Source organism: Trichoderma virens, assembly GCF_000170995.1.
Source record: "Trichoderma virens Gv29-8 chromosome Unknown TRIVIscaffold_1, whole genome shotgun sequence".
In the NCBI taxonomy this organism is placed as follows: Eukaryota; Fungi; Ascomycota; class Sordariomycetes; order Hypocreales; family Hypocreaceae; genus Trichoderma; species Trichoderma virens.
In genome coordinates this window covers 2,308,078-2,331,716 of record NW_014013748.1, presented here as the reverse complement: position 1 = coordinate 2,331,716, position 23,639 = coordinate 2,308,078, and the positions used below count along the sequence as shown (strand labels likewise).

The following is a 23,639-nucleotide window of genomic DNA, read 5'->3' as shown; positions in this document are numbered from 1 at the left end:
TGTCCAGTCACGCAGCTTGTCTATTACCTTGCTACCTACATATTGGATACTTAATACCAAGTTACCCGCGGTTGCCGATGAGTTGTGCAATTATACCTAGCAAGTACCAAGCTGACGATGCTCACGCTCTCTCCCTCTCTGTCTCATATCATGCCTTGGTCATAACAGCAACAGTAACGCTCTCACCGACAGGTGAATGCAGGTCGCTTCTACTGCACATTACTCACTTCTCAGCTGCTTTTCCCCTCTTGTTGCAGATTCCTTCCTACCTACATGCAGTGTGTTGCTTCTCCATACCTACTAACTATGTATGTCACAACAGACAGAACGCCCGTGATGCGGTCAGCCAGCTCCAAGCCCAAGTCTATCGAGCTGATTGGTGGGTGTTCTGCTGCATTGGAGTTGTTGTATAGGTATGTATGCGTGCCTCTCCATATCGAAATACACGGGCAACCAACCACAGCATCGGGGGCCATATCACCTATCGATTAATCCTGCTCTGAGCAATGTAACATGATACGTGTTCCTGGCGGTGGTGAACCGTGCCTGAGATGATACGATATGTGACAACAGAACAGGCCAGGCGCGCATATTCTCGTCCTAAATGTACCGACAAGTTGTGGGATAGCAGTGAGAGAATTCAGGGTGAAAGAAAGCCGTACAGGCCTTCTCCATGAAGTTTGGTATATTTGCTACTAAATACTTTGCATCACTTATCATGCAGCTTGCGGGAAATGTATGCAATTGTACAAGATAAATTTACCATTATACTCTATGTCACAGAACCATCAGCAGACCAAACCCAAGGACGACCAGCATTCTCCAAGCGACGTCACTGCATGCATCTACATCAACATCGCCATCAACCCTCAGCTCATATCCACAGCCCCATTCCCTTTGATTCCGTGCAACAACCTTGCTCTCTCTAGATGTGGGTTTCTGCCCCATGGTCTCGATCCGGAGCCACAGGGATTCCCAATTTTTTTTTTCTTCACTGCGGAGCCCAAAACTAACCTGCATTGGCGCCCAACCTGCTCCATTGACTCATTGCCTTGGACAGCGCTGCACGGGTGCATGAACCTGACAGGCAGCAAAGAGGCAGCCTGGGAAAAAGAAAAATCCATGGATGGGATGGGCATCGTGGTGACAGAGAAGATCAGCTCCCAGTCGAGGGGTCCGCTCACAGCCTCACTCGTTGTGCTCTGATTTGAACCCAACCGCTCTTGTTACCCACTCACATGTACAGTACGTGCCCTTGGGGATTCGTAAACCATCTGCAGCCCAGCATGGAGCTTCTTTAGCCTCCGGTGAGGCTGCTACATACCCTTGACATGTGCGCTGTCCGTTTTCTTTTCCCCTCTTGTTTCTTTTTTGCCGGCATGTCCCATACATGCCTACATGCATGCATGCTTCCGTATGAGGTTTCCCAGCTCCCGAAATCAGATGAGGCGACAGCGTCACAGCCGAGCCCGAGCCACTCGCAGGCCGACACGGGATTGCTTGGTATGCGTCATGCGTAATGTGTAATGTGCGATGCGTAATGCTGTGCGACGAGCATCAAAAGGCTTGATATCTTGATCTGCTCATATCTCCCTGAGTTGTACCGAGTACATTAGTATAGACAGAGCATCTGTATGAGGTGGTTAGTACCCAAGTATTCACATGATTCAATGCTGCTTGCGTTGGTACGACCCGTGGCCCTGATTCACCTAGCTTGCACATTATTATGTATGTATTTCATTTGTTGCCACAAATCATCCATCATGTCCATTATTCCAACAGCGTTGAATGGCTCCACGTGTCGGGTATTCTCATCCCACCGTTCCGTCTGCAAGGCGTCCATCAACCTGTTTTAAACGCTTTACCTGCCTGACAACCAATACACTTAATGTCTTCACCGCAAAACCTTTTGTGACGACTCTGAAAGATAGGTACGGGCAGCAGCCACCTCTCCGGCGTCATATCCCTGCCAAAGAGGGTCCTTTGCATCATATTTCCGCACAATGTCGCCCAGCTTCTTCGTCGCAGCCTGATTGAGCTTTTCAATTGTCGATGTTTCCGGCAGGGTGAACTCATCAGACTCTGATGGCTTCTTCCCTTTGGAGTTTGCAGCGAGGAGCTTGTCGGTGACCTGTTGCAAGTGTCAGTAACCTTGCTTTGGAGACGGCTTGAGGGCCTCTTACTCGCTTCAGTCCGTAGTAGCCTCGCAAATAATCATCGGAGAGTTCAATGCTTCGGCAAAAGCGCTTTAAGCTCTCTGCAAGATAGTTTTGAGGGTTACCCTCACTCCCAGACTCTGCAGCCATCAAAAGGACTTCGCCCAAGCGGGCATGGAGCTATAATGAAAAAAGAAAATATCAGTGATCGCTATCTAAGATGGCATACTTCTCCCCAAAAGGTATCTCACATTCCATGCATTTGGCGCTATAGTGAGCGCCTCCTCCTGGGCATAGATGGCTTGCGCGTATAGACCTTGAGACAGATACAGATCTGCCAGCTCCATCCAAGCTTCGGCATCGGTGGATGAAAAATCCAGGAACTGTACCAGGGCTTCAATCGACTCGGCTGTTTTACCCATCGCACGTAGCAGGGCAATTCTTCTCTTCGCAATTGGCTGTTCATGGTCAGTCTCAACTTTTGCTTTGCTGAGCCTTTGTAATGCTTACCACGTTGGTGTTGTCCTTGGCCAAGATTTCCTCGTATTCCTTCAGCACCTTTTCAAGCTCGCCATCGTTTGTTGCTTCGGCTTCCTTCACTAGGCCCTTGAGGGCTTCAATGCGCTCATCGCTACCCCCGAACCGGACGACCAGTCTCTCGAGGCATTGACGTGCCGTTGTATTATCACCAGTTCGTAGACAGGCCAGCAGGAGATTCTCGTATATTGTCCATGTGTTCGAGCTCTCGGGTGGAGAGAATAATGAAAAGAGCGGCGATGCAGAGTATGATGCAGGGTTTTTGCGTAGGATTTCGGGAGCTTGCTGGGCGACCTGTAAGGCTTCGGCGTGGGAGAGACTGGCATGTGGTCGAAGCAGTAGCGACGGCATTGTGAATGTGAATGTAGGTATTAACGAGATATGAAGACACTTGACGGCTATGGCTTTGATGATGCCTAAACAAGCTGCGTAAATGGGCCAATAGGGGCGGCGACAGCTGGTGATGGAGCCTCTACGTCTCGAATCGAGGAGCTGAACTGAACGACCACCCAAGTTATTAACAGATGTTCGCCATGATGCTATCGCACTGCTGTTAAGCTGTGCTCCACTTTTCCACAACTCCCCACCTACTCAGACAAGCTCCATCGGAAAACGGGAAATTCCGACACCGACAAGACCAGCCAATCATCTCACAAATTGTCTAACCCCACCTTATCCATCTTGCAAGTTATTTTAGTACTCTGTAATTTTTTAATTTTTTTTTCCTTCTCTCTTTTTTCCTTCTCTCTAGTCTATTCTCTCTTTTCTTGTCTTAAGAAACATCGCTTTGCAGGGGGAGTTTCACCGCTGGCGGCGGAAAAGGCAATCGCGAGTCTCCTTCTGAAGACCTCTATGCGTTGTCGGACCTGCGGCGATGATCGACCTGGAAGCGGGCAGTGCAGCTGCCACTGCCACTGCCTCCGGGCTGGAGGAGATGGCCACCCTCAAGGCGGCGGCTGAGGCTGTTGAGGTTGCTGAGGCTCAGACCGATACACCTTCCCACCGATCGCATGATCCGGCCAAGAATCTGAAGCGAAGCGACCCCTTCCAGTTCGGTAGCCGCTACTTGGAGGCTGGAGACGATGTCTTCGAGTTCAATGCCTGGGACCATGTTGAGACTGACGATGCCTACAAGCTGTATGCTGAGGGCCAGCTGGAGAAGCAGCGTCAGTCTCCCGTGTCTGATTTTGACAAGAGTAAGTTTGTTTTGCCCTTTTTTTTCTTCTTTCCGTTCCTCAGCTCGGTATTGTGATGATACACAATCCAAATGCATAGTTCATCTGAATTGTCTGATGAAAACTTACCTTCACTTCTTTCGCTCCCATCTGATATACCAAATATCTCATCGCATTCTTGTAACATTCATCTATTTGCGTACCATGTCGCTAACATGTGCATCAAAGACAGGTTTAATTCCAACCCGGCCATGTGGTGGAACAAGTTCTACAAAAACAACACGGCAAATTTCTTCAAGGACCGCAAGTGGCTTCAGCAAGAGTTTCCCATCTTGGCTGACGTGATCAAAGAGGACGCTGGGCCACAACTCATCCTCGAGATTGGCGCAGGCGCCGGTAACACCGCTTTCCCAGTCCTGGCCAACAATAAGAACCCACTCCTGAAGATCCATGCCTGCGACTTTTCCAAGCAAGCCGTAGAAGTTATGCGCAATAGCGAATCCTATGACCCCAAGCACATCCAGGCTGATGTCTGGGACGTCTCTGGAGAGACCCTCCCACCCGACCTCGAAGAGGGCACTGTAGACTTGGCCATTATGATTTTCGTATTTTCTGCATTGTCTCCCCGAGAATGGGCACAGGCAGTACGGAACGTTTATAGACTTTTGAAGCCTGGAGGCTTGGTCTGCTTCCGAGACTATGGAAGAGGAGATCTTGCTCAAGTCCGCTTTCGAAAGGGGCGATACCTGGAAGAAAATTTTTACATCCGCGGAGACGGCACTCGTGTGTACTTTTTTGACCAAGATGAACTCGCAGGCATCTGGTCTGGACCGGACGCCGGGGAAAACACCGAAGAGCCCGACGTACCACGATTTACGATTGAGAAACTCGGCGTTGACCGGAGGCTGCTCGTTAATAGAGCTGAGAAGATTAAGATGTACCGCTGCTGGCTTCAGGGCCGCTTTAGAAAGAAATAGACCATTTGACATTTGCGCAAAGATGATCGCTTGCTTTCTCCTCCCAATGTGTAGACCCACCTCAATCAAAGCGCTATTACTATCTACTTAGATGAGCAATGTCTCCCGGACTCTAGCTCGCTGCTGCTGGTCAAAGCCAATGGAGTCGAGATAGCTGTCCAAACCTCCATACTTGTCCTCGATGTAGCTTTCGATCGAAGAGATCATGTCCTTTGCGGTACCGGCCCAGTCATCGGTCAAGCCTATCTCATGGATCTCTTTGAGCATCTGAGGTCGACTGGACATGAGCTTGGCGTCAGTGAGAAAGTAGTCGTGCTCAATGGCCGCTCTGGGGATACCCAGTATCATCAATACCAGAGCACATATAAGCCCTTCAACTCGATGGTCAGATATTCAGTCGTGTGAATGGGCGGGGAGGGGGGAGGGGGGAGAAGAAGCGCTCATCTTACCTGTACGATCCTTACCCTGGGTACAATGAATGATGGAGGGCAGGGTCTGAGGGGCAGTGTACAACGAGAGGGCTTGGTGTATCTCCAAACCACAGTAATCAAGCGTATCCAGGCCAAGACGGACGAGACCACGGGGCAGCATGACCTGGCGGCTGAGGACCCTGACTGCGTCTATGCGGTATCCCAGGATAAAGAAGTAGATGACCTTGCTTCAGCCGCGGCATTAATACGATATGAAGTCTCAACAAGGCTATGAGAACTTACAAAAAGTCCCACCATGACAGAAGGCTTATTAAATGTCTCTCAAAGGATTTGCCGTTGATTTTGATGCCATGATATTGTACACCTGGAATCTCGCTTGCTTGGCCAGAGCGCCGGTGTTTTCGGATTTGCTTGAGAACTTCGGTTCTAGTTTGGAGTTTTAGCAGTTGAACATAATGAAAAAGAAAAAAATCGCATTCCGTTCGTGGCATAGAACAAACCTACTTTGTGCGTAGATCAACAATCGTTTTAATCTCAAGCTCGTCCCTGATGAGGTCTCTGTCTGCAGTCGTGGCATCGTCTGAAGAACGATGTATGGACGGGTAAGTGGCTGGAGGATATTTATGCTTTCAAAGGGGGGGGGGGGGGTAGTCTGGTTTCTTTGTGCTCGCACCTAGCCTTCCTGATCGGTAGAAGAGGCCCTCGCGGACGCGTCTGCTCGATTGTCAATGGATTGATGAGAGAGGCTTCTGGGTGAGGGCTGCGGGTGCTGACCTCTCGCCGAGAAACTGGTTGACGGTTTTGCCAACGTCCCTAAAATTAGGCACCCCCCGGAGTTGTTGATCTTGTTCCATGGTTGCGTTGGCAATGAATGGGATTTCTTGGGGATTCAGTTGATATTAATCTGAGGTGAAGCCTTTGTTTGTGGCCATCGTACTCAGAAGAAACGAGGAGAGGATTTTCTCTTTGTTGGCTGTAGTGTCCCGCGACGCTGACACGTCAGACGGCCTACCCTGTATGGCCGGCAGATTTCGAACAGAGCCGCGGGTAAGCCCAAATAAGCAATCCATTTCGTGTCACCATAGCATACTAGATTAAACCCCTTTATCGTCTGTAGAGTATTTGGTTTCTTTGTTTCTTTGTTTCTTTGTTTCTTCGTGCTGGCAAAGTCGCAACTGGGGTCACAGAAGGGGGCAGATGTCTGTTGCAATCTATGTGGCTGACCTACTAGGACAGTTCCTGGTCCAACTTGTGCACTTCGTATACTCAATTCAAAGAACAAACCTAAAAGAATCTCACCAGTGGCACGGCCAATGTCTCAGGTTAGTTTCATTTCGAGAACTCTGTCTTCTTTACGAAAGAAAGACAGAAAGCTTGGTGTCATCCCCTCAAACTGAATTGCCTCCTGAGTTACTCGTCCACTAGCCAATACGAGCTATTAACTCCTTGAAGGGATCCATGAATGCCCATTATGGAAATAAAGGCTTGGAGGCTGAAAAAGCGGCTGCGCCATCAAATGCAGCGCACCTGATTCTGACTGACGTTTCCAATTGCTTGTTGCACATGGCTGAATCTGAACGTTCAAGGTTACGTCATTGTTGCCCAGCCCCACTGGTATTCAGATTGGGGACCAAAGCTTTAATGTGCTGTCAAATTTGGCAATTGGCGAGCATTTTCAAGGGCGAGAGCTGAGGTGATGTAACCGGATGATATAACGAATGCTAGATATGATTGCTTACTTGGGAATTCGAAGCTCATGTTACTCTACCATGGCGATAGCATAGATGGAGGATTGGCATCCGTGTCAAAGTAAGGAAGATTGAGCAAGTCCGGGTCCAAGATAGCCTCCTGTCTTGGTTAGGATTCATCGGATGCTCACCTCGCTTGACAAGACCCATAACATCATCGGTAGCAACTACACGTGCGAGAATTAGTATCCTTCACCTTGTCCGCCAGCTAAGGTACCTACCCGTCCCAGCTTGTTCCACAACGGGGGGGCGATCGACGTGAGCCGCTGGCAGGGGTGGCAGAGGAGAGGCTTGATCCAGAACAAGTCAATGATAATACATGCCTTGGCTGCAGCTGTCGCGAGCAAAGTTAGTCGCTGTCTCAGCCTGAAGCTGCGGACTAGCCGGCCGCCAAAAATGAGAAAATACCTTGGTAGCCAGAAAAGAGCTGCAATAGCGTCATGCACCAGCATCTAGTTGGGGCACCATGACGTCACGACATGGGGGAGGCGTTTCTTGATGGCTTTTTTTTGGGTGCGGTGTGCGTTACGAGAAGAAGCGATACAAAGTAAATCCGAAAGAATAATACTGCTTGAAGGTGAAGTCAAGTGGTGAAGTTGAGAAGAAGAAATTGTCGAGTACAAGGAACAAGGTATCTTTTACCTTTCCGTAGGTTAGTAAGCAAGTAAGTAAGGTAGATCAGAGTGGGAAAGAGCCAATTGAGTGAGCAGGGGAGCTGCAGGCAGGAGCAACGCCTGGTCGCCTCTACTTGGCTAGCAGCATCGCGCGTCTCTGTGCCGACGAGTATTCGGTACTTGGTATGATGTAGGATGTAGGCAGTGACAGCAGGAACCACCGCAGATTCGCCCTAGTGCCTGCCACCTGCCGGCCGTTCCAACTTTGTGCTTGAAGCTTCCTTGTTATCTGGCGATTTACTTAAGCCATGCCATTCCGCCCGATTTTAGACATTGACACTGACACTGACAGCTAACCTTTAGCATTTAGCATTCAGCATTTAGCATCGAGGGGGGGATTCGCATCTTCTTTATTCGACTCGATTCGCTCATTCAGGCATCATCCTCATTCCCTTTTCCCATCCTTGCCTCTCTCCAGTCTCCACAGCAATCCTCCGTGGCTGCTGCAAGACCTAATACCACCTGCAATCTGCAATCCGCCAATCCATCCAATCCATCCGCCTTGCCAGACGACACGAGAAAAGCGACCCAACCCTGCCCGGCCTGCCTGATCCGAGACACCAGACAAGAAAGACACCACCCACAAGCATAAGGAGGAAAAGGAAGCCAGACAGACAGGTGATGAGCATCGAGTCCCGAGAACTGCTGTAGCTGGCCTAGCTCCCCTAAGACGATCAGCTTCTTCCACTCAATACTCGTCGTCGATATTGGCCATTACGTCGTATCGCGCCCGCCAGTGCAGCGTCACTTGACCAGCACTGCAACATCCTTTTTTTGGACTGGCGGCGCCTCACTAACCGCCTTTTCTCGTCGTCCTCGTATCTGATCTGGAGTCACCCCACCTGGATGATGCAAACAGCTGCAGAAGCTGGGGAAGCGCGGCCATCCGTGGCAAAGTCGCCTTCTTCACGCCGCCATGAGCCGTCATCCCATAATAGTCCATGTATGTATTCAACGGGGGGATGGAAGAAGAAGAGGAAGAGAACAAAGGAAGAAAAAGAACAAACCAAAACACTCCTGCATTTCCCCTCACTCGTTTCCCGTCTTTCGTTTTTTTCTGCTGAGGCGACCCGTGCTTTCTTGCATCAAATATCTTTTCTCTTTCTCTCTTTTCGTTGGCAAGTTTTGTCATTTACTGCTGCCTGCTTGCCTTTTGTTTTTTTTTACTCATCGTAAGACTGCTCTCGTGTTTGGTTGTTGTTGTCCCGTAGCTAAGCGGCGCCTTTGATTTCATGTTGCTATTAGCCATATACCGTCATCTCTTCGTCGGATCTGCTTCCCAGCTCTCCTTGCTTACTTGCCCATCACAGTGTCGACCGCCGGCAGGCTTAAATACGCCGATCCTCGCACTCTTCCAAGCTTCCCGTCTGCCGGTCTGAGTCCGGGTGGCGCAGCTGCCAGCGCGGCTGCATCTCTTGGTTGGTTTAGCCACAAGCCGGTACAGACGTGGACGCCAGATAAAGCGTCATCAGCGTCGGCCGCCGCAGTTCTTGCCAAAGATTACAAGATATCGCCGCAGTGGGAGCCCACCATGGACGGAACGGGCACCAAGGCGGCAGTGCTGGCTGTCGGCTCTGCTAGCACCGCGTACAGACAGTCAAGCGTCAAGAAGACATCGCGCGATTCCTGGGGCAGCTCTGCTGCCACGCAGGCCTTCAATACTAACACGAACCGGCCAGAACCGGAGCCGGTGACGCTGACCACGTCTCACGGGAGCTCCGCCGCGACACAGGCGTTCCATGCAAGCCGAGTCCAGTCTGCCAAAGAGGCCAAATCACCGCCCGCCTCTCCAAGGGAGAAGTCCCTAGTAGCTGCCAAGGGAGCCATGTCACCCTCGAAGCAAGCCACGCCTCGCTCCAGGCTACGGTCGTACTCTAACCCACAGGAGCCGTCTCATTGGGACGCAAGGAGGGCTTCTGTGAGTGCTTTGAACGGGGCGACCATAGCACACCGAGCTTCCATGAGCAAGCCGCCAGTGGTCGAGGAATCTGGCGCAATCCCAATCACCACTATGACCCGCAACATGTTTACCTCACATCCACCCGTCCAGCCCGAGATTGATGAACAAACGAATAATGAAAGGATTCATCAGTCGGCAGTTGAGATGGCAAAGAAGATGTACCGCCAGCAGCAGAGTCGACAAGAGGGTTCTCAAGATGAGCATGATGCTGGCGAGACGCCGGCGAATCGATACGTCGACTTGCAGGATGCGGCATACAGGCAAGCCCAAGAACGTCTCGCCAAGCTTCAAGATGAGCACGAGAGGAACCGGCAATATCATGAATACTACGGCGCAGACAAACCCCTACGCCGCCGTTTCACCATTGTCAACAAGCTGCGCCGTCGGTCTGCTAGTGACAGCGACATGGAAGACCGCGCACGATCCGACATGATACGCCAACAAATGACCATGTTCTCTTCTAGGCTTGACCAAGTGGACGAGGAAAAACGGGAGAGAGACAGAGAGGCTCTCCTGACCGCTGCACGACGGAACGTCAAAGCAAGCCTGCAGGGAATGGACGAGAAAGTCTATTATGAGACTGGAAAGGTCAACTCAACAATCCTGGGTGACTGGCAAACCAAAGCTCAACAAGCTGCCCAGCTTCGACACGACACAAAGACAGAAGGTGACGGCAGGGTGGACATTGGAGGCGGAAAGTTCATGGACGCTGACGAAATCGATGCTATCGCCGCCAGGAGAGTACGGCCGGTGTTGGATGACATCCACGAAAAGGCAGAAGCAGAACGAGAGCGGCTAGCCTCGGTTCGGATGGAAGAAGAAGCAGGCAAGGCTCAGGCTGAGAGAGAAAAGGCTCGTGAACGTGAGCTTAAGGACCTCCAAAAGAGGACCAGAGGTACATTGCAACTGATCTCCCCCTTTGCCCTCTCTTACAAAAATAAACGCTAATTCTGAGTGTGTTTTAACAGAAGAGGAAAAGCAACAAGAAAAGACTAGAAGGCAGCAAGAAAAGCAGGAGGAAAAGCAAAAGAGAGAAGAGGAGAAGACTGCCAAGGCCGAACAGAAGAAACTAGCCAAAGAAGAAAAGCGTAAATCCAAGACGGAGGCGACCTTGGGTACTCAAAACCAAGAAATACGCCGTGAAGAGAATGAAGAACAAGAGGCAGAGACGCAGAGCAGGCGGGGATCCAGCGTTCCAGAGGTTACTACCCCCCCTGCGCAAGGGGCGGCTGTCGATAACGTAGACAGCTCGCAAAAGAAGTCGCCCGAAGGAGCGACCTCGCCAACGGCACGAGTCAAAGGCTGGATCAAGAATCGATTTTCACGAGGCAAGTCTGTCAGCGAGCCCGGCGAGAAGAAGAAGAGCTTCGTCGGCGGCGCTGCGCTGAGGGACTCGGGCCCGGGTGGCAGCACAGGCAGCTTGGGTAACCGCTCGTCCAGCATGCGTGATGTCACGCTTGCTGGGAGGGATGGCGAAGAAGTTACCGAGAACCACCCCCAGCCTTTGAACAGGGACTCTCGCGGTGTGAGCCCGGTCAGCTCGGGAAGCGGGAGGAGTAGCGAGCTTGAGAGCTTCGAGACGCCCATGGCTATCATGGATCAACCGCCGCGACAGGGAAATAGCCCCATGCGTGACTCTCGGTTCAGAGAAATGATGGATCATTGAGATACCCGTGTTCTCCTGTTAGTCGATAGCAAGAGCTGTTACTGTGCCCGGCTACACTATGATGAGGCTGATGATGTTTCTTTCTGGATTTAAACCGTTGTGCTTCCACATTCTCGTATACCACTACACGCTATTACCTTTTAATTCAATAATCGTAATCAATGTGTACGCAATGGGTTATTGAAGGCGAGGCACCATGTATTTGGCGTTTTGGAGAGGTTCAAATATATGCTTGCCCTAGAGTGATGCATGCAGGGTCCATTTCCTTATTAAGGAGTGAAACTGGGAACATTTCTTTCATTAATAAAAAGTAGTCATGTATTATATACGGATGCATTATTCGTTCTGATGATTTATATCCGACCCGTGGATCTGAATGTCCATGCAAAACCCGCTAGCGCCCTGTTAAATGCCTCTGTGGTACTTTTCGTTTCGATCTCTCCTTACTCTTACATATATTCACCCCAAACGATAAAAAAGAAAAGGAACACATCTAAGAATACAAAATAAAAAAAATAGCACGCTTCGCTGCATAATTATACACTTAATAAACCTGCTGTTCTCGGACGTCAATCATTGGAAGGCATATCGGTTTGTGTTTCGACCGTAGTCGTTCCGGTAAGAGCCCATGTGGGCACTGTTGCCGTCCTGGCTATCAGCAGACTCCATTTCGTGCTCGTGAGACTTGCTGAAGCGCGTGGCAGGAGCTTTTGTATGGACGGCGGGCAAGAGATCGATGACAAAGGAGAGGATGTAGAATGTGAAGATGAAGGCAATGATCCACTCGAAAACGGCGGCGACGTTTTCGTTGTTGCTCCAATTAGTGGCGACAAAGATGATGGCAAGAACGAATTCGACGAGAACAAAGGTGAGCTTCACCCAGAAGGAGATGCGGAGTATGCGGTGCTGGCGGTTGTCTGGATGAGAGGAATGAGAAATTGTTCCCAAGAGCGTTTGTGTATACTTGTACTTACATAGGCCTAGCTGCTGATATTCCCAGCAGATAAAAACGGCAGAAATAATGTATCCGGCAATGAAGAGCAAGAGGAAGACGTCGTGTAAGCGATGATGGTGGTGCGTATCGAAAATGGTCAAGAGGATCAGGCCAGCCGTGCCAATGATGGCAAAAACAATGCTGAGGACGGATAGAACCTTTTCTTTGAGAGTCGTGTTGGGCACTAGTCGTCCATTGTGACGCAGTAGACGCTCAGCGGCAAAGGACAGGTCGAGGAAGACGGTCGTGACGGACGATCCGGCGATGAAGAGCGGCTTGAGCTTGCTGGCGCCAATGTCACTGATGAAGGCGATGGAGTCGCCATTGTCCATGTACGAGTAGTGCTCGCTGTTGGTGTCGACGACCCAGTAGAGGAGGAGGCCTAGGAGCATGCCGAGCCAGACGACGCTGGAGATGACTGGGAGGATCTGGGGAAAACTTTTGTTAGAAATGGTGGCTGTTGCAATGAGGGTTTTACATTGGGGTCTTTACCCAGTATGATATGAAGCCCTTGGCAGCCATGGCGGATGGCGGATTTGGTGGCTGGCTGAGTGGTTCTCGACTTTGTGAAGCGTGTAGTTGGATCGATGAAGCTATAATGCCATACGCCGATGATGATGAGTATTAATGGAGTATCGACTGCTGGGTGAACACGAGGGAATGGGTATCGTCAAGGCAATGGGATCATGAATCTGAAATAAAGGGAAAAAGAAAAGAAGCATAAACACTCCGGAACCCATGGGCCATGATGTATAAAAGTACCCATGGCAGGGAAAGATCGGAAGAGCGAGCTAGAAGTACACGGAACACGGACTACTTCTTCTGCCCGCCATCTTCCACGCATATCCTGACAATCCGCAAGCTTTCTCTACAGGAATACGGTAGTCATCGAAAGCCTTGTTCCCATATTTTTCCTTGAGACGCGCAAATCATGTTATCATGCTTTCGTTTGTCTTACTAAACAGAAGCGAGAGAAGCAAATCGGAAGACCCTTTGAATGGTGGATTTGGCATCGATGACGTAGTATGACGGAGATGATGGGTCGAGGGTCTCGCCAAGGCGTCCTAAGAGAGGCTAGTGGCGGTTTGGTTAAGCGCTTGTCGCTATTAGGCAGGCGGGGTTCCCGATCCGGACTCCGGAGCTGGATTTGATTGGGTGGGGACGCTTCTTTTTTTCTTTTTTTTTCTTTTTTAAATTCTTTTTTGCAAACCATTGTTTTGGGGCGCATGCGGAGATAAGCGACGGAAAGAAATAAAGATCGAGGACGCGAGGTCGACAGTAATTAGTCAGGATGGCTTTTTTTTTTTTTTTTTTTTTTTTTTGCTTTTCGGTGGCTTGGGCTTCAGTCAGATGGCGCAGCTGCCATGTGGGTAAATCGGACTTTGACGTGTCGCTGTGGCTTGGCGAAGGAAGAAGAGAAGCGAAGTGCTGAAAAGATTAAAAGGTGTAGTCAGTTTTCCTTTTGGTTAGCTGGTTGTCCGAATTATGGACAGCTATCAAAGCTCCTAGATAGAGATTTAACAAAGACGCATATGGCATGATGCAGCGTATGAAAGGCATCATATAGATCCTTGCAAGTATTGGGGCCACGTAAAGGGGAAAGTTATCGGCATCTTTGCTCTCTGGTGTCTTGGCTTGGATGGAACTGACATTGTAAAAGAACGCGGATTCTGCGAAGATGTGTGTTTGGTCTACTGGATGAGATGGTGTATGTATGCTTTTCGCTTGGGAAAGAAACTGGGGGTATCTTTCATTTTATATGGGAGCTTTCATTTTATTGCTCTGCGGTCTCACGCGGCTTCATTTGCTGAGCCAGTTACACAAAGATTGTCATGTTCCAGCCGTCAAAACATTAACATCAATTTACGGTAAAATATTGAGCTCCGTAAGCGGCGCTCCCTAGTATTGTGCTAGACCCGTTTTGAACTGATCAGAATCTTATAATACTCATATAGTATCCAAGGCCCAAGCGATTGACTACTTTGAGTGACAATAATCTTGTGAGAATCAGAGGCTTGTTTGCTTGCGTCCAAGGTAGGAAATTGCCTGAAATTCTCTGTTAGAGTAAAGGAACTAAGTCTGGATAGGAGGGATCTTCGCATGCGAGATGGCAACGTACAATAGGAGAGAGTGACTTTGCTTGAGAATTGACAAAGTGTGTAAAACACATCCACATACACACGGATATATGTAACATACATGCAACCTACTTCACACGGCAGTGTGTTGCCCATTACAAACCACTATGCGATTTGAAGCCACCTGCACCAGCATGGTTTTTACTGTCAAAAGCTCAAGAATGGAGTCATATGCTAGCTTGCCATCCATTAGGTCAGACTCGTGCCTAACAACGGAGTCTGGAATGTGCTTGCAGTTTTATGATTTGGTGCATCCAATTAGCCAGCCGCCTATTTGAGCCCCAGTCAAATCCATTGAGTGCTTAGTCTTCATACTACTGATATATATTCCTCCGCCCTATATGCTACGAAAATAGCATAAAAGAACAAATATTAGTCAGGAAGACAAGCAAATCCGAAGACATTGACAAGCTCATTGTTGAAATCTCAGCTTACAACCACAAACACATGTATGGGGAGCCTCGGCAAATGGAGCCGTTTAGCTCCAATTTTGGTTCCCAGCGTGGAAAAAGTGCAAGGCATTAAGCCATAGACGCCCGCAACTTATATGAAACATAAGCGACGCCCCCAAAGAAAGAAAAATACGCACTAGCTGCCAACAATCTCTCATTTCAGCTACATGTGTGCATCTATACTACTCCAAAGAGGCATCAGGACTATGGAGCAATAGATGTAATTTCCAGAACACTCGTATTATGCCGATCCTTCAACGCCTCTCCAGATATTTGATTGAGTTATTGTAAATATTGGGTTTAGGCGGATTCACGCGGAAGTTTCTGTATTTTCCGCACACCATTTGGCCAAGTGGTGAAAGAAAAAGGCGTGAGACGCTCACACACAATTGGTGGATTTGCGCATAGTATCGTTTTTCTTACCATATCCGGAATAACATGTGCATTTGGGCGAAAACCCACAGGCTGACAATAAACATTGCGCATTTACTTCAAATACAATTGATAGCTATGTATGCGATTTATCCATGTCTGTTTTTCGATAATGAGCTTCGTGCTGGATTACTTCTTCTATCTGGTTTATGAAAACGTAGAGTTGTCCATTAACTGTGAAGCTCTGAAGGTGTAGACACAGCCAAATCTAGCTCACGTATCGTCCTCGTTTCTCTTGTCCGCAACCTCCTTCCTATGGTCCAAACGTGAGATTTTTGCACAAATCCTATCCGAGATGGCATCGTACTCCTGCGCAATTGGTGGATTTGCCTATCAACCACTATATTTTTCCGCCTCATAGGCCCATCATCTGAATATAAGCTTACTATTCTTTGCAATGCTCATTACGGAGCGCGAACGACACAGAGGCTTATACCGGAAAACAATACTAGAGGCGCCCGCACACCGCTAACTGGTGGGGATGGGCTATGCAAGATTCCATGCGTATCCTGGCTCTCATATAAAGGGCTAGACGCCAGATATAGAATTAGTAGATGCTATATGGAATCAAGTTATATAAAGACGATGAAAGCACCATTCCCCTGATTCTTGTTTCGGAGCACAAGGCCAACGAGTTCAATCAGTCAGTAGTAACTCTTATCTTATTACTATTACATCAAACATTGGTAATGTTCCAACCTAGCGCTCTTCTGCTCGCGGCAATTGCCCTTTTTATTCCCAGTGCTTTAGCTGGCGAGTATGTTTTAACCAACCTCAAGTAGTCTGACATTATGTGACCAGTATCGCTGATTCTTCGCAGGGGAGTGCATCTTGCCAACTGTGGCCCCAATGTCGGTTCACCAATAACCAGTGTCATCGCCTATTACCCAGATGACTCCAAGTCAAACACTGCACCGCTTTCACAGAACATTGCCTTTGCCACTAATCCTGAACGCGTGGTGACTTGGGAGGGGAACTCTTATACTGCCAGCTTCGCAACCGGAAACACCTTTACGACTCATATCCAATCGGGAAGCTTCAGTTTTGGCCAGTATGCGGGGACTGGAAATAACCAACAGAGACAGTTTGTTTGCTTCAGAGACAACAACAGGCAGCTTTGGCGAGCGTCGGATGCGTATGCTTGCTTCAGCATTTACTACTGCCTTGACGCCTAATTAATCTGGACAGTGATGCTTAGATAAATTATATATATATGTATATACATATACGCTGTTTGTTCAGTCTTTCTATGCTTCGAGTGAGCCTCTGCCTTTGCAGAACCATTTATAGTGACAAACTAGAATGTAGGTAACGCAAAGACAATACTCGATATACAGTAGAAAAGATAGAAAAAGAGCCGGCCGTATTAAATGCTGATGCCTAGGCACAGGTAATAAGCACAGCTACGTAGGCCCAAATACCTGTTACTGATAGCGCAACTGCCTATACGCGTTATTGCTAGGTACATGTACTGATGCCGAAGGTACGTATCGTTCGTCGTAACATCTTCTCATTGGGCATTGACTTGGATGCCCAATTCAGCCGCAGAAATCTACAGAAGCTTGCGCATCGGGAACCTGCTTTGCTATCAATCTTGAGCGAAACAATTAAATTAATTCGTTCTATTTATATAACCATGGCGCCAGAAAACAATCGATTGGTCTATCCATCTACTGATGGAGGTGAAACAAAAACTCAACAGATTAACGAAGCTACGATGCCGCTTGGTGAGTTCTTCACGCTGTTTACTCTTGGTAAAAATAGAACTCTTGATGCTAATACTGAGGGTGGTTCTCATCAAAAGGTCAGGCGATAAAATCGGATTACAGCTACTTCTCTTTGCCAGAGGGCTGCATCCGCTTACTCCGACTATTGCCTCATCAAGATAATACTGCTACTCTACAGTGTGATATATTTTGCTATCCTCTTCTGAAGCTGACTGGAAGTACCCCTCACCTGTACAGTGCCTTGTCCTATGTATGGGGCCGTCCGGAAAAACAACACATCATCTCAATTGGTAGCCACAGTCTCTCTATTACGGCGAATCTGCACGCAGCCCTCTTGCGCCTTCGGGATAGATTTTTAGAGCGCATTATATGGGTTGATGCAATTTGTATTGACCAAGAAAACCTGGAGGAACGGGGGAGCCAAGTGCAGTTGATGGCAAGGATCTACCACATGGCCAGCTGTGTTATTGTTTGGCTGGGGGAGTTCGAATCCAATAGCGACCGAGCAATCGAGGGAATCAATGCAGCTGCTGATGGACAGCATATCGAGAATGACCAAATAGTTCATCAAGCAGTCGTTCTGTTACTGCAGCGGGAGTGGTTTAAGCGCATATGGGTATGTCAAGAATTCGTTCAAAAACAATTGGGGGGATTTTTAACAAGATGTATTCAGGTTCTTCAAGAAGTTGCCGCGGCACGAAGTGTCCTTTTGATCTGTGGTCCCACGGAGATTGATGGATATATATTCTGCTTGGGTTTGAAAGCTTTAAACATTGCCTATACAGATTATCCGGATTTGCAGAGCTTAATCCACCCCACCATCTACTTGATACGGCGCGCAATCTTTCGATCCAAACACACGACTCCCAGTGAGGCCGGCAGATTCTCGCTCAATATACGCCCCCTATCTGAGTTAATCGACATGTATCACACACGGCAGGCTTCAGATCGTCGTGATAAAGTATATGCGCTGCTCGGAATGTGCTCAGACAACCATGGTTCAGCTCTATCTCCCGATTATAATATTCCGTGGAAGCAACTATTTATTCGACTAATCCAATTTATTCTCGGTGATTGCGTATCTGTGTCAAACTGCCATGACCAAGAGATGGCAGTAATCAAGAGCGCAGGCTACGTACTCGGCCGAGTTCATTCGGTGCATAATGACAGCACCTGGGATGATAGGCAAGTCGTCTCGATTACAAAGAGAGACGGGAATGATCGTTGGACCATCCAATCGTCAGCGAAGCACATCCAGCAAGGCGATATTGTATGCGTTCTACAAGGGGCTTCACAGCCTATGATTATCAGACCTAATGAGGATCATTTTGTTATCATTCTGATTGCTATTAACCCTCCTATGGCTGGGCAAGGCGAGATAGCAAGCATCCACCCGCCAAGCAGCATACAACCAACAGAGGACTTTCGCCATGAATTTATACTTGTATGGGATTGGGATATTTCTCCAAGCTACCAAGTGGAAAAGAACAACTCGGTGGATAGTGGAGTATCAAAGGATAAAAGTACAATGCTGGAAAGCTTCCTAGATGGCAGCGCAAGAGCAATGAATGTCGGACGAATACTAAAAGATGCGGGGTTTTTCGAGAAAGCGATTCAGACATTTCAAAAGGCAATAAAAGCATACAGAAAACAGTATGGAGACGAAGATTCATATACTCTAACGGCCGTTAGAGAGTTGGCAATGGTTTACAAGAAAATGGACCGCCTAAAAGAGGGAGAGAAACTAGAGGAGATGGCAAATTTAATCGACCGAAGTGGGGAACACTGCCAGATTACAGAAGAGGGGATGATGCGCCTCGCAAGGCTATTTGACAAGGACGTGATGGAATTACTATTATACAAGAGAGGGGACGAAGCCATCGTTACGGGAAAAGTCATCAAAGCTGCATTACAGAATTTGGACCATAGCGAAGCGATACTGACACTACTACTCGGAAACTACGAGCACCAGATTGCTATCACAGAGGAGGCTATTGAGTTTGCAGCACAGTATTCAGACAGACTGACGATGGAGCTGTTTCTGATGAGACGAAGAGATCAGATCCCGATTACAGAGAGAGTTATTAAAGCCGTGATACGAAATCATAATCATGGCAACGAAATATTGAAGGAACTTCTCTTGCAGCAAGCAGAATACCGGTGGATTGATACTATGGAGGCTGCTGCAAACATGGAAGCTGGTATAAGCGAATATTATGAGCAGGAAAACTCGCTCTTGTTTTCCCCAGGCGAACAACGTAACCAAATTGCCATTACAGAGGGAATTATCAAGACTGTAAAAGAGAATATGGAGCGCGGGAAGGCGATTATAACACTACTCCTCGACCAACGGCATTACCATCTCATTATGACAGAGGAAGCTATGATGGCAATAGCAAATCTTTCGGATTCTGGAGCAGTAATGAATTTACTGCTTGAAAAGCAACACCATCAGATACCAAGTGAGATTCTCCAAGCTGCGGTAACAAATCCGCAGAACTACGATATTCTACCTCTGCTACTTCAATATAAAGGGAGACAAGCTCCTATTACAGAAAGAACTATTGAAGCTGCACTGAGAAGAGGCTATCAGTGCCCTCACATACGAATGCTTCTTAACTGTCAATGGAACCAAATTACGGTTACAAAAGGGATGATTAAAGCAGCCGCAGGAGGAAATTCGCTTACGAGGTTGAGAGAGATCATTGAAATGTTCCTCAAAAGGGAATCAACACGGGTTGATTTTACAAAGGAGGCTATATCTACCACTATGAAAAGAGTTGGCCAGAAAGTAATGGAAGTACTTCTCGTTACGCGAGAGCATCAGATTCCCACGGTATATGTCGAGGCTATTGTATGGCATAATGGAGAGCTGCTGAACCCACTACTTGACCTCCACGGAGATAAAATTACCATTACAGAGGAGCTTACAAAAGCTGCAGCAGCAAGTACTAAAGCAACGATGTCGTTACTTCTTACACGGCGAGGAGATCAAGTTATCATCACAGAGGATATTATCAAAGTCGCAGCAGGAAATCAGAACGACGGCCTAGAAGTAATAAAACTACTCCTCGATCGGCGAAGAGACCAAGTCACTATCACAGAGGATATTATCAAAGTCGCAGCAGGGAATGAAAAATACGGTGTAAAAATGATGCAACTGATCCTTAATCAGTGGGGAGATCAAGTAATTATTACAGAGGATATTATCAAAGTTGCAGCAGGAAATGAAAGACGGGGTGTGGAAATAATGAAACTACTCCTTGATCAGCGAGGAAGTCAAATTACCACCACAGAGGATGTCATCAAAGTCGCAGCAGGAAATAAAGGACGGGGCTTGGAGATTATGCAACTACTCCTTAATCAGCGAGGAGACCAAATCGCTATCACAGAGGATATCATCAAAGCTGCGGCAGGAAATGAAGGACGGGGCATGGAAATGATGCAACTACTCCTTGATCAACGGAGGGATCAAATCATGGTCACAGAGGATATCATCAAAGCTGCAGCAGGAAATCAAAGGCGGGGCGTGGAAATGATGCAACTACTCTTCGATCAAAGGGGAGACCAAGTCACTATCACAGAGGATATTATTGAGGTTGCAGTAGGAAATCGACATGGTGTGGAAATAACAAAATTACTCCTCAATCAGCGAAGAGATGAAATTGCTATTACGCAGTGTGTTATTAAGGCTGCAGCAAGAAATGAAGGTCACGGCATGGAAATAATAAAATTACTCCTCGATAGTCGAGGGGGCCAGGTTATTATCACGGGAGAGTTTATCGAAAACATCTCAGGAAATTGGCGTGGTTATGGTATAATGGATCTACTTCTTCGTGAAAGAGGAAACCAGATTACTATTACAGAGGAGGCTCTGAAAGTGGCGGCAGGAAGTTCTAATGAAAAAATAATAGCGCGACTCCTGAACGAACATGGAGAATACATCGTTATCACAGATGGAGTTGCTAAAGTGGCGGTACGAAACCATAATCCCAAGGTAATAAAAACACTCCTTGACTGGATCACTGTCACGGAAGAGATTGTGAAGACGGCCGCAGAGGATTCTAGTACAGAAATAATGGAGCTTCTCATTACGCGTCAGGGAGACCGGGTCATTATCACAGAGGAGGTTATCAACGCAGCGAAACAAAATCCCAGCAAGGAAATGATACTACTGCTCCTCGATCAACAAAGAAGACAAAATAGCCCATATGAGAGAAACAAAGTTGAGTATAATATGCAGAATGAGTCTCAGAACAGCAAAGTCGCCATGTGATTAAAGAAGAGCCGACTTATTAAAAGCGCCACAAGGAATGGATATAGATGAAAAAGATTGCGTGTAAATGGGAGCTGTTATGCTATGGGCTGGGAACTGGTAGTGATTGCTGATATGTTCTTTATTAGGCCGTTATGGTTCGAGAAATTGAGAGGTAAATCGCATAATATTCAAGAGTTTCTAAAAGCGAAAACAGAAAACTTGAGATTCAGACATTAGAAAGTACGAAAATGAAAGACTGTTGATCTCGAAACAGTACTGTATCATTGCTAAAATAAAGAGGCAAGATACGACTAAAGTGTGACCAATGATCGTATACTCTGTACGGCTGTTAAGTTAGCCAACTACGATCCTTTGCTATATTCGTTATTGCTGACATGTGATCTAACACATGCTTACTTTAGGTTACACTCAGATCTCACGAACGGCCTCCGGGATCCGCTACGGCCCGACAGAGTACGCCGAGTACATAAGCGGAGTCAATGCGCTCATATGTGAACGAAGTTTTTGCGTTACTTGGCGTTTCGTTGGGTCCAACTTCGCTCTCACCACATCGTGCTTGTTTGTGTTTCCTTATAGAAGATTAAAATCCGACTCACTCTGCTGTCCAGTATGGCTTCATCAGCTCCCCAGGTTCAAATCTTGGACAAATCGGACTATACAAAGCAACATCTAGTCACTCTCCACAATGCGCACCCTCTGCCCAATCTGACGGCCGGAGATATCCGTATCCGCAGCCAGATCATCTGCAATACGATAAACAATTTTACTTATGCCCGAATTGGCCATCTCTTTGGCTGGTGGGATGTTTGGGCTGCGGTTCCGTCGCTTCCTGCACCATACAATGATGCTTCCAAGTATGGTCGCGTATCGTCTTGGGGATATTGTGAGGTGATTGAGAGCCAAAATGACAAAGTTCCTGTTGGCACCAAACTATATGGCTACCTTCCCATTGGAGACTATCCCGAGATACTCCAGGTAACCGTTGAGGATGAGACTGGTCACGTCCTTGAGACTAGTGAGCGAAGAGCTAGTCAAATGCATATATATAACCGATATCTACCGTATCCTCCAGAGACGGACTTGATGGCAGACAAACAGTCTCGAGGTTGGGACTCGGTTATGCGTATCTTCTTTGAGACAAGCTACTTTCTAAACCGTTACGTCTTTGCCTGGGACTCAGCAAAGCGCACCCACCCGCTTGGTGTCTCGCTGCCCTGGAGCTTAGGTGATGCTGATCTTGCAAACGCCGTGGTGGTACTCCTTGGGGCATCTGGGAAGACGGCGCTATCGTTTGCATATCAACTGCGTCACTCCAGGCCCGCTGACCATCAGCCTCGGAAGCTCGTGGCAGTTGGATCGGCCAGATCACGCAGCTTTACTGAGGCAACTGGTCTGTTTGATGATTTGCTCCTATACACCGAAGTGTCTAGTGCTACGGATACCAGCATTGCAGCCCGGCTAGGCATCGATGACAGCACCAAGGTGCTGCTCGTCAATTTTGGCGGGAGAGGCACAGTGGATGAGGAGTTGCATACCATTCTTACGCGCTTGTCTAAAAGCGTTGTTGCTCTTATCGTCGGTGGCGATCCTCAGGGGAAAGGATCCAAGCTGAATGCCCTAACAGAAGTGCCTGGCAGTGGTGTTGTTCTATGCAGTGCTTCTAGCTTACGGGATTCTGCAATGAGGATTGATGGAAAAGTGGCGTATTTTGAGAATCTCTCACAAGAATGGGCGTTATTCAAAGAGAACGGAGCTATCAATGGGCTGAAGCTGCAATGGGGTAAAGGAATGGAAGAGTATGGGAAGGGTTGGGACTCGCTCTGCAGCGGAGGTATCGACCCGACTCTTGGTCTTGTGTATGAAGTGTAGTGTTGTCATGGTTCTCACATCTCTTATGTTGAATGCCAAGGTAGCCAAGTATCAAACTACATAGGTATGCCTTTGAACCTCTCATCTATTCTCATCATTCTGGCTGTCTACATCGTGAGATTTGAGACGTCCACTGAGCTTACTGTTTGAGCAGATCTATCTTAAGGGTTGGACATGCCGTGAATGCCACAAATGAGGGGGGGTTGAGAAACGGACTGAATACATGTAGTATTGGGCAATTTGCGCATTTTCTTCCCGCGTTTGCACAGTTGGCAGCATTATTTCTGCGGGCTTTCTTCTTTCACCATTGCAACTACAGGCGTTGGATTCAAGTATTTCAAGAGGTTAAGATGCAGCTCCCCAATGTAAACTCTTGTGATTCGACAGCGGCTCCATCACGTGTGAGCACCATTTAGTACTGTAT

At 47.9% G+C, this 23,639-nt stretch overlaps 8 protein-coding genes across 8 annotated transcripts; 5 read left to right on the top strand and 3 right to left on the bottom strand.

Moving 5' to 3' along the window:
* Window positions 1-1,716: 1,716 nt before the first annotated feature.
* On the bottom strand, window positions 1,717-3,197 carry TRIVIDRAFT_86008 (uncharacterized protein; the record flags this gene model as incomplete). The annotated part of the gene is made up of 4 exons (XM_014106194.1): window positions 1,717-2,131; window positions 2,184-2,336; window positions 2,408-2,614; window positions 2,667-3,197. The coding sequence occupies 4 exons, from the start codon at window positions 3,042-3,044 to the stop codon at window positions 1,895-1,897; spliced, it is 975 nt and encodes a 324-aa protein (XP_013961669.1).
* Window positions 3,198-3,627: 430 nt separating this feature from the next.
* Window positions 3,628-4,860, top strand: TRIVIDRAFT_73339 (uncharacterized protein; the record flags this gene model as incomplete). The annotated part of the gene is made up of 2 exons (XM_014106193.1): window positions 3,628-3,889; window positions 4,097-4,860. The coding sequence occupies 2 exons, from the start codon at window positions 3,628-3,630 to the stop codon at window positions 4,843-4,845; spliced, it is 1,011 nt and encodes a 336-aa protein (XP_013961668.1).
* A 72-nt stretch (window positions 4,861-4,932) lies between these two features.
* Window positions 4,933-6,130, bottom strand: TRIVIDRAFT_188312 (uncharacterized protein; the record flags this gene model as incomplete). Its single annotated transcript, XM_014106192.1, has 6 exons — window positions 4,933-5,216; window positions 5,295-5,503; window positions 5,559-5,702; window positions 5,781-5,856; window positions 5,950-5,990; window positions 6,051-6,130. The coding sequence occupies 6 exons, from the start codon at window positions 6,128-6,130 to the stop codon at window positions 4,933-4,935; spliced, it is 834 nt and encodes a 277-aa protein (XP_013961667.1).
* Window positions 6,131-9,016: 2,886 nt separating this feature from the next.
* TRIVIDRAFT_114030 (uncharacterized protein) lies at window positions 9,017-11,318 on the top strand (the record flags this gene model as incomplete). The annotated part of the gene is made up of 3 exons (XM_014106191.1): window positions 9,017-9,432; window positions 9,493-10,553; window positions 10,645-11,318. Coding segments are annotated over 3 exons (2,151 nt in total), but the record flags the coding sequence as incomplete, so codon positions are not given.
* Window positions 11,319-12,032: 714 nt separating this feature from the next.
* Window positions 12,033-12,746, bottom strand: TRIVIDRAFT_137429 (uncharacterized protein; the record flags this gene model as incomplete). The annotated part of the gene is made up of 2 exons (XM_014106190.1): window positions 12,033-12,241; window positions 12,299-12,746. Coding segments are annotated over 2 exons (657 nt in total), but the record flags the coding sequence as incomplete, so codon positions are not given.
* Window positions 12,747-16,029: 3,283 nt separating this feature from the next.
* On the top strand, window positions 16,030-16,515 carry TRIVIDRAFT_34247 (uncharacterized protein; the record flags this gene model as incomplete). Its single annotated transcript, XM_014106225.1, has 2 exons — window positions 16,030-16,097; window positions 16,161-16,515. 2 exons carry the CDS (start codon window positions 16,030-16,032, stop codon window positions 16,513-16,515), a joined length of 423 nt encoding a protein of 140 aa, XP_013961700.1.
* Window positions 16,516-17,299: 784 nt separating this feature from the next.
* On the top strand, window positions 17,300-21,199 carry TRIVIDRAFT_736 (uncharacterized protein; the record flags this gene model as incomplete). The annotated part of the gene is made up of 6 exons (XM_014105451.1): window positions 17,300-17,683; window positions 17,741-18,151; window positions 18,722-19,147; window positions 19,535-19,708; window positions 19,895-20,960; window positions 21,126-21,199. Coding segments are annotated over 6 exons (2,535 nt in total), but the record flags the coding sequence as incomplete, so codon positions are not given.
* A 681-nt stretch (window positions 21,200-21,880) lies between these two features.
* TRIVIDRAFT_215141 (uncharacterized protein) lies at window positions 21,881-23,311 on the top strand (the record flags this gene model as incomplete). Its single annotated transcript, XM_014106189.1, has 1 exon — window positions 21,881-23,311. The coding sequence occupies one exon, from the start codon at window positions 21,956-21,958 to the stop codon at window positions 23,213-23,215; it is 1,260 nt and encodes a 419-aa protein (XP_013961664.1).
* Window positions 23,312-23,639: the final 328 nt, after the last annotated feature.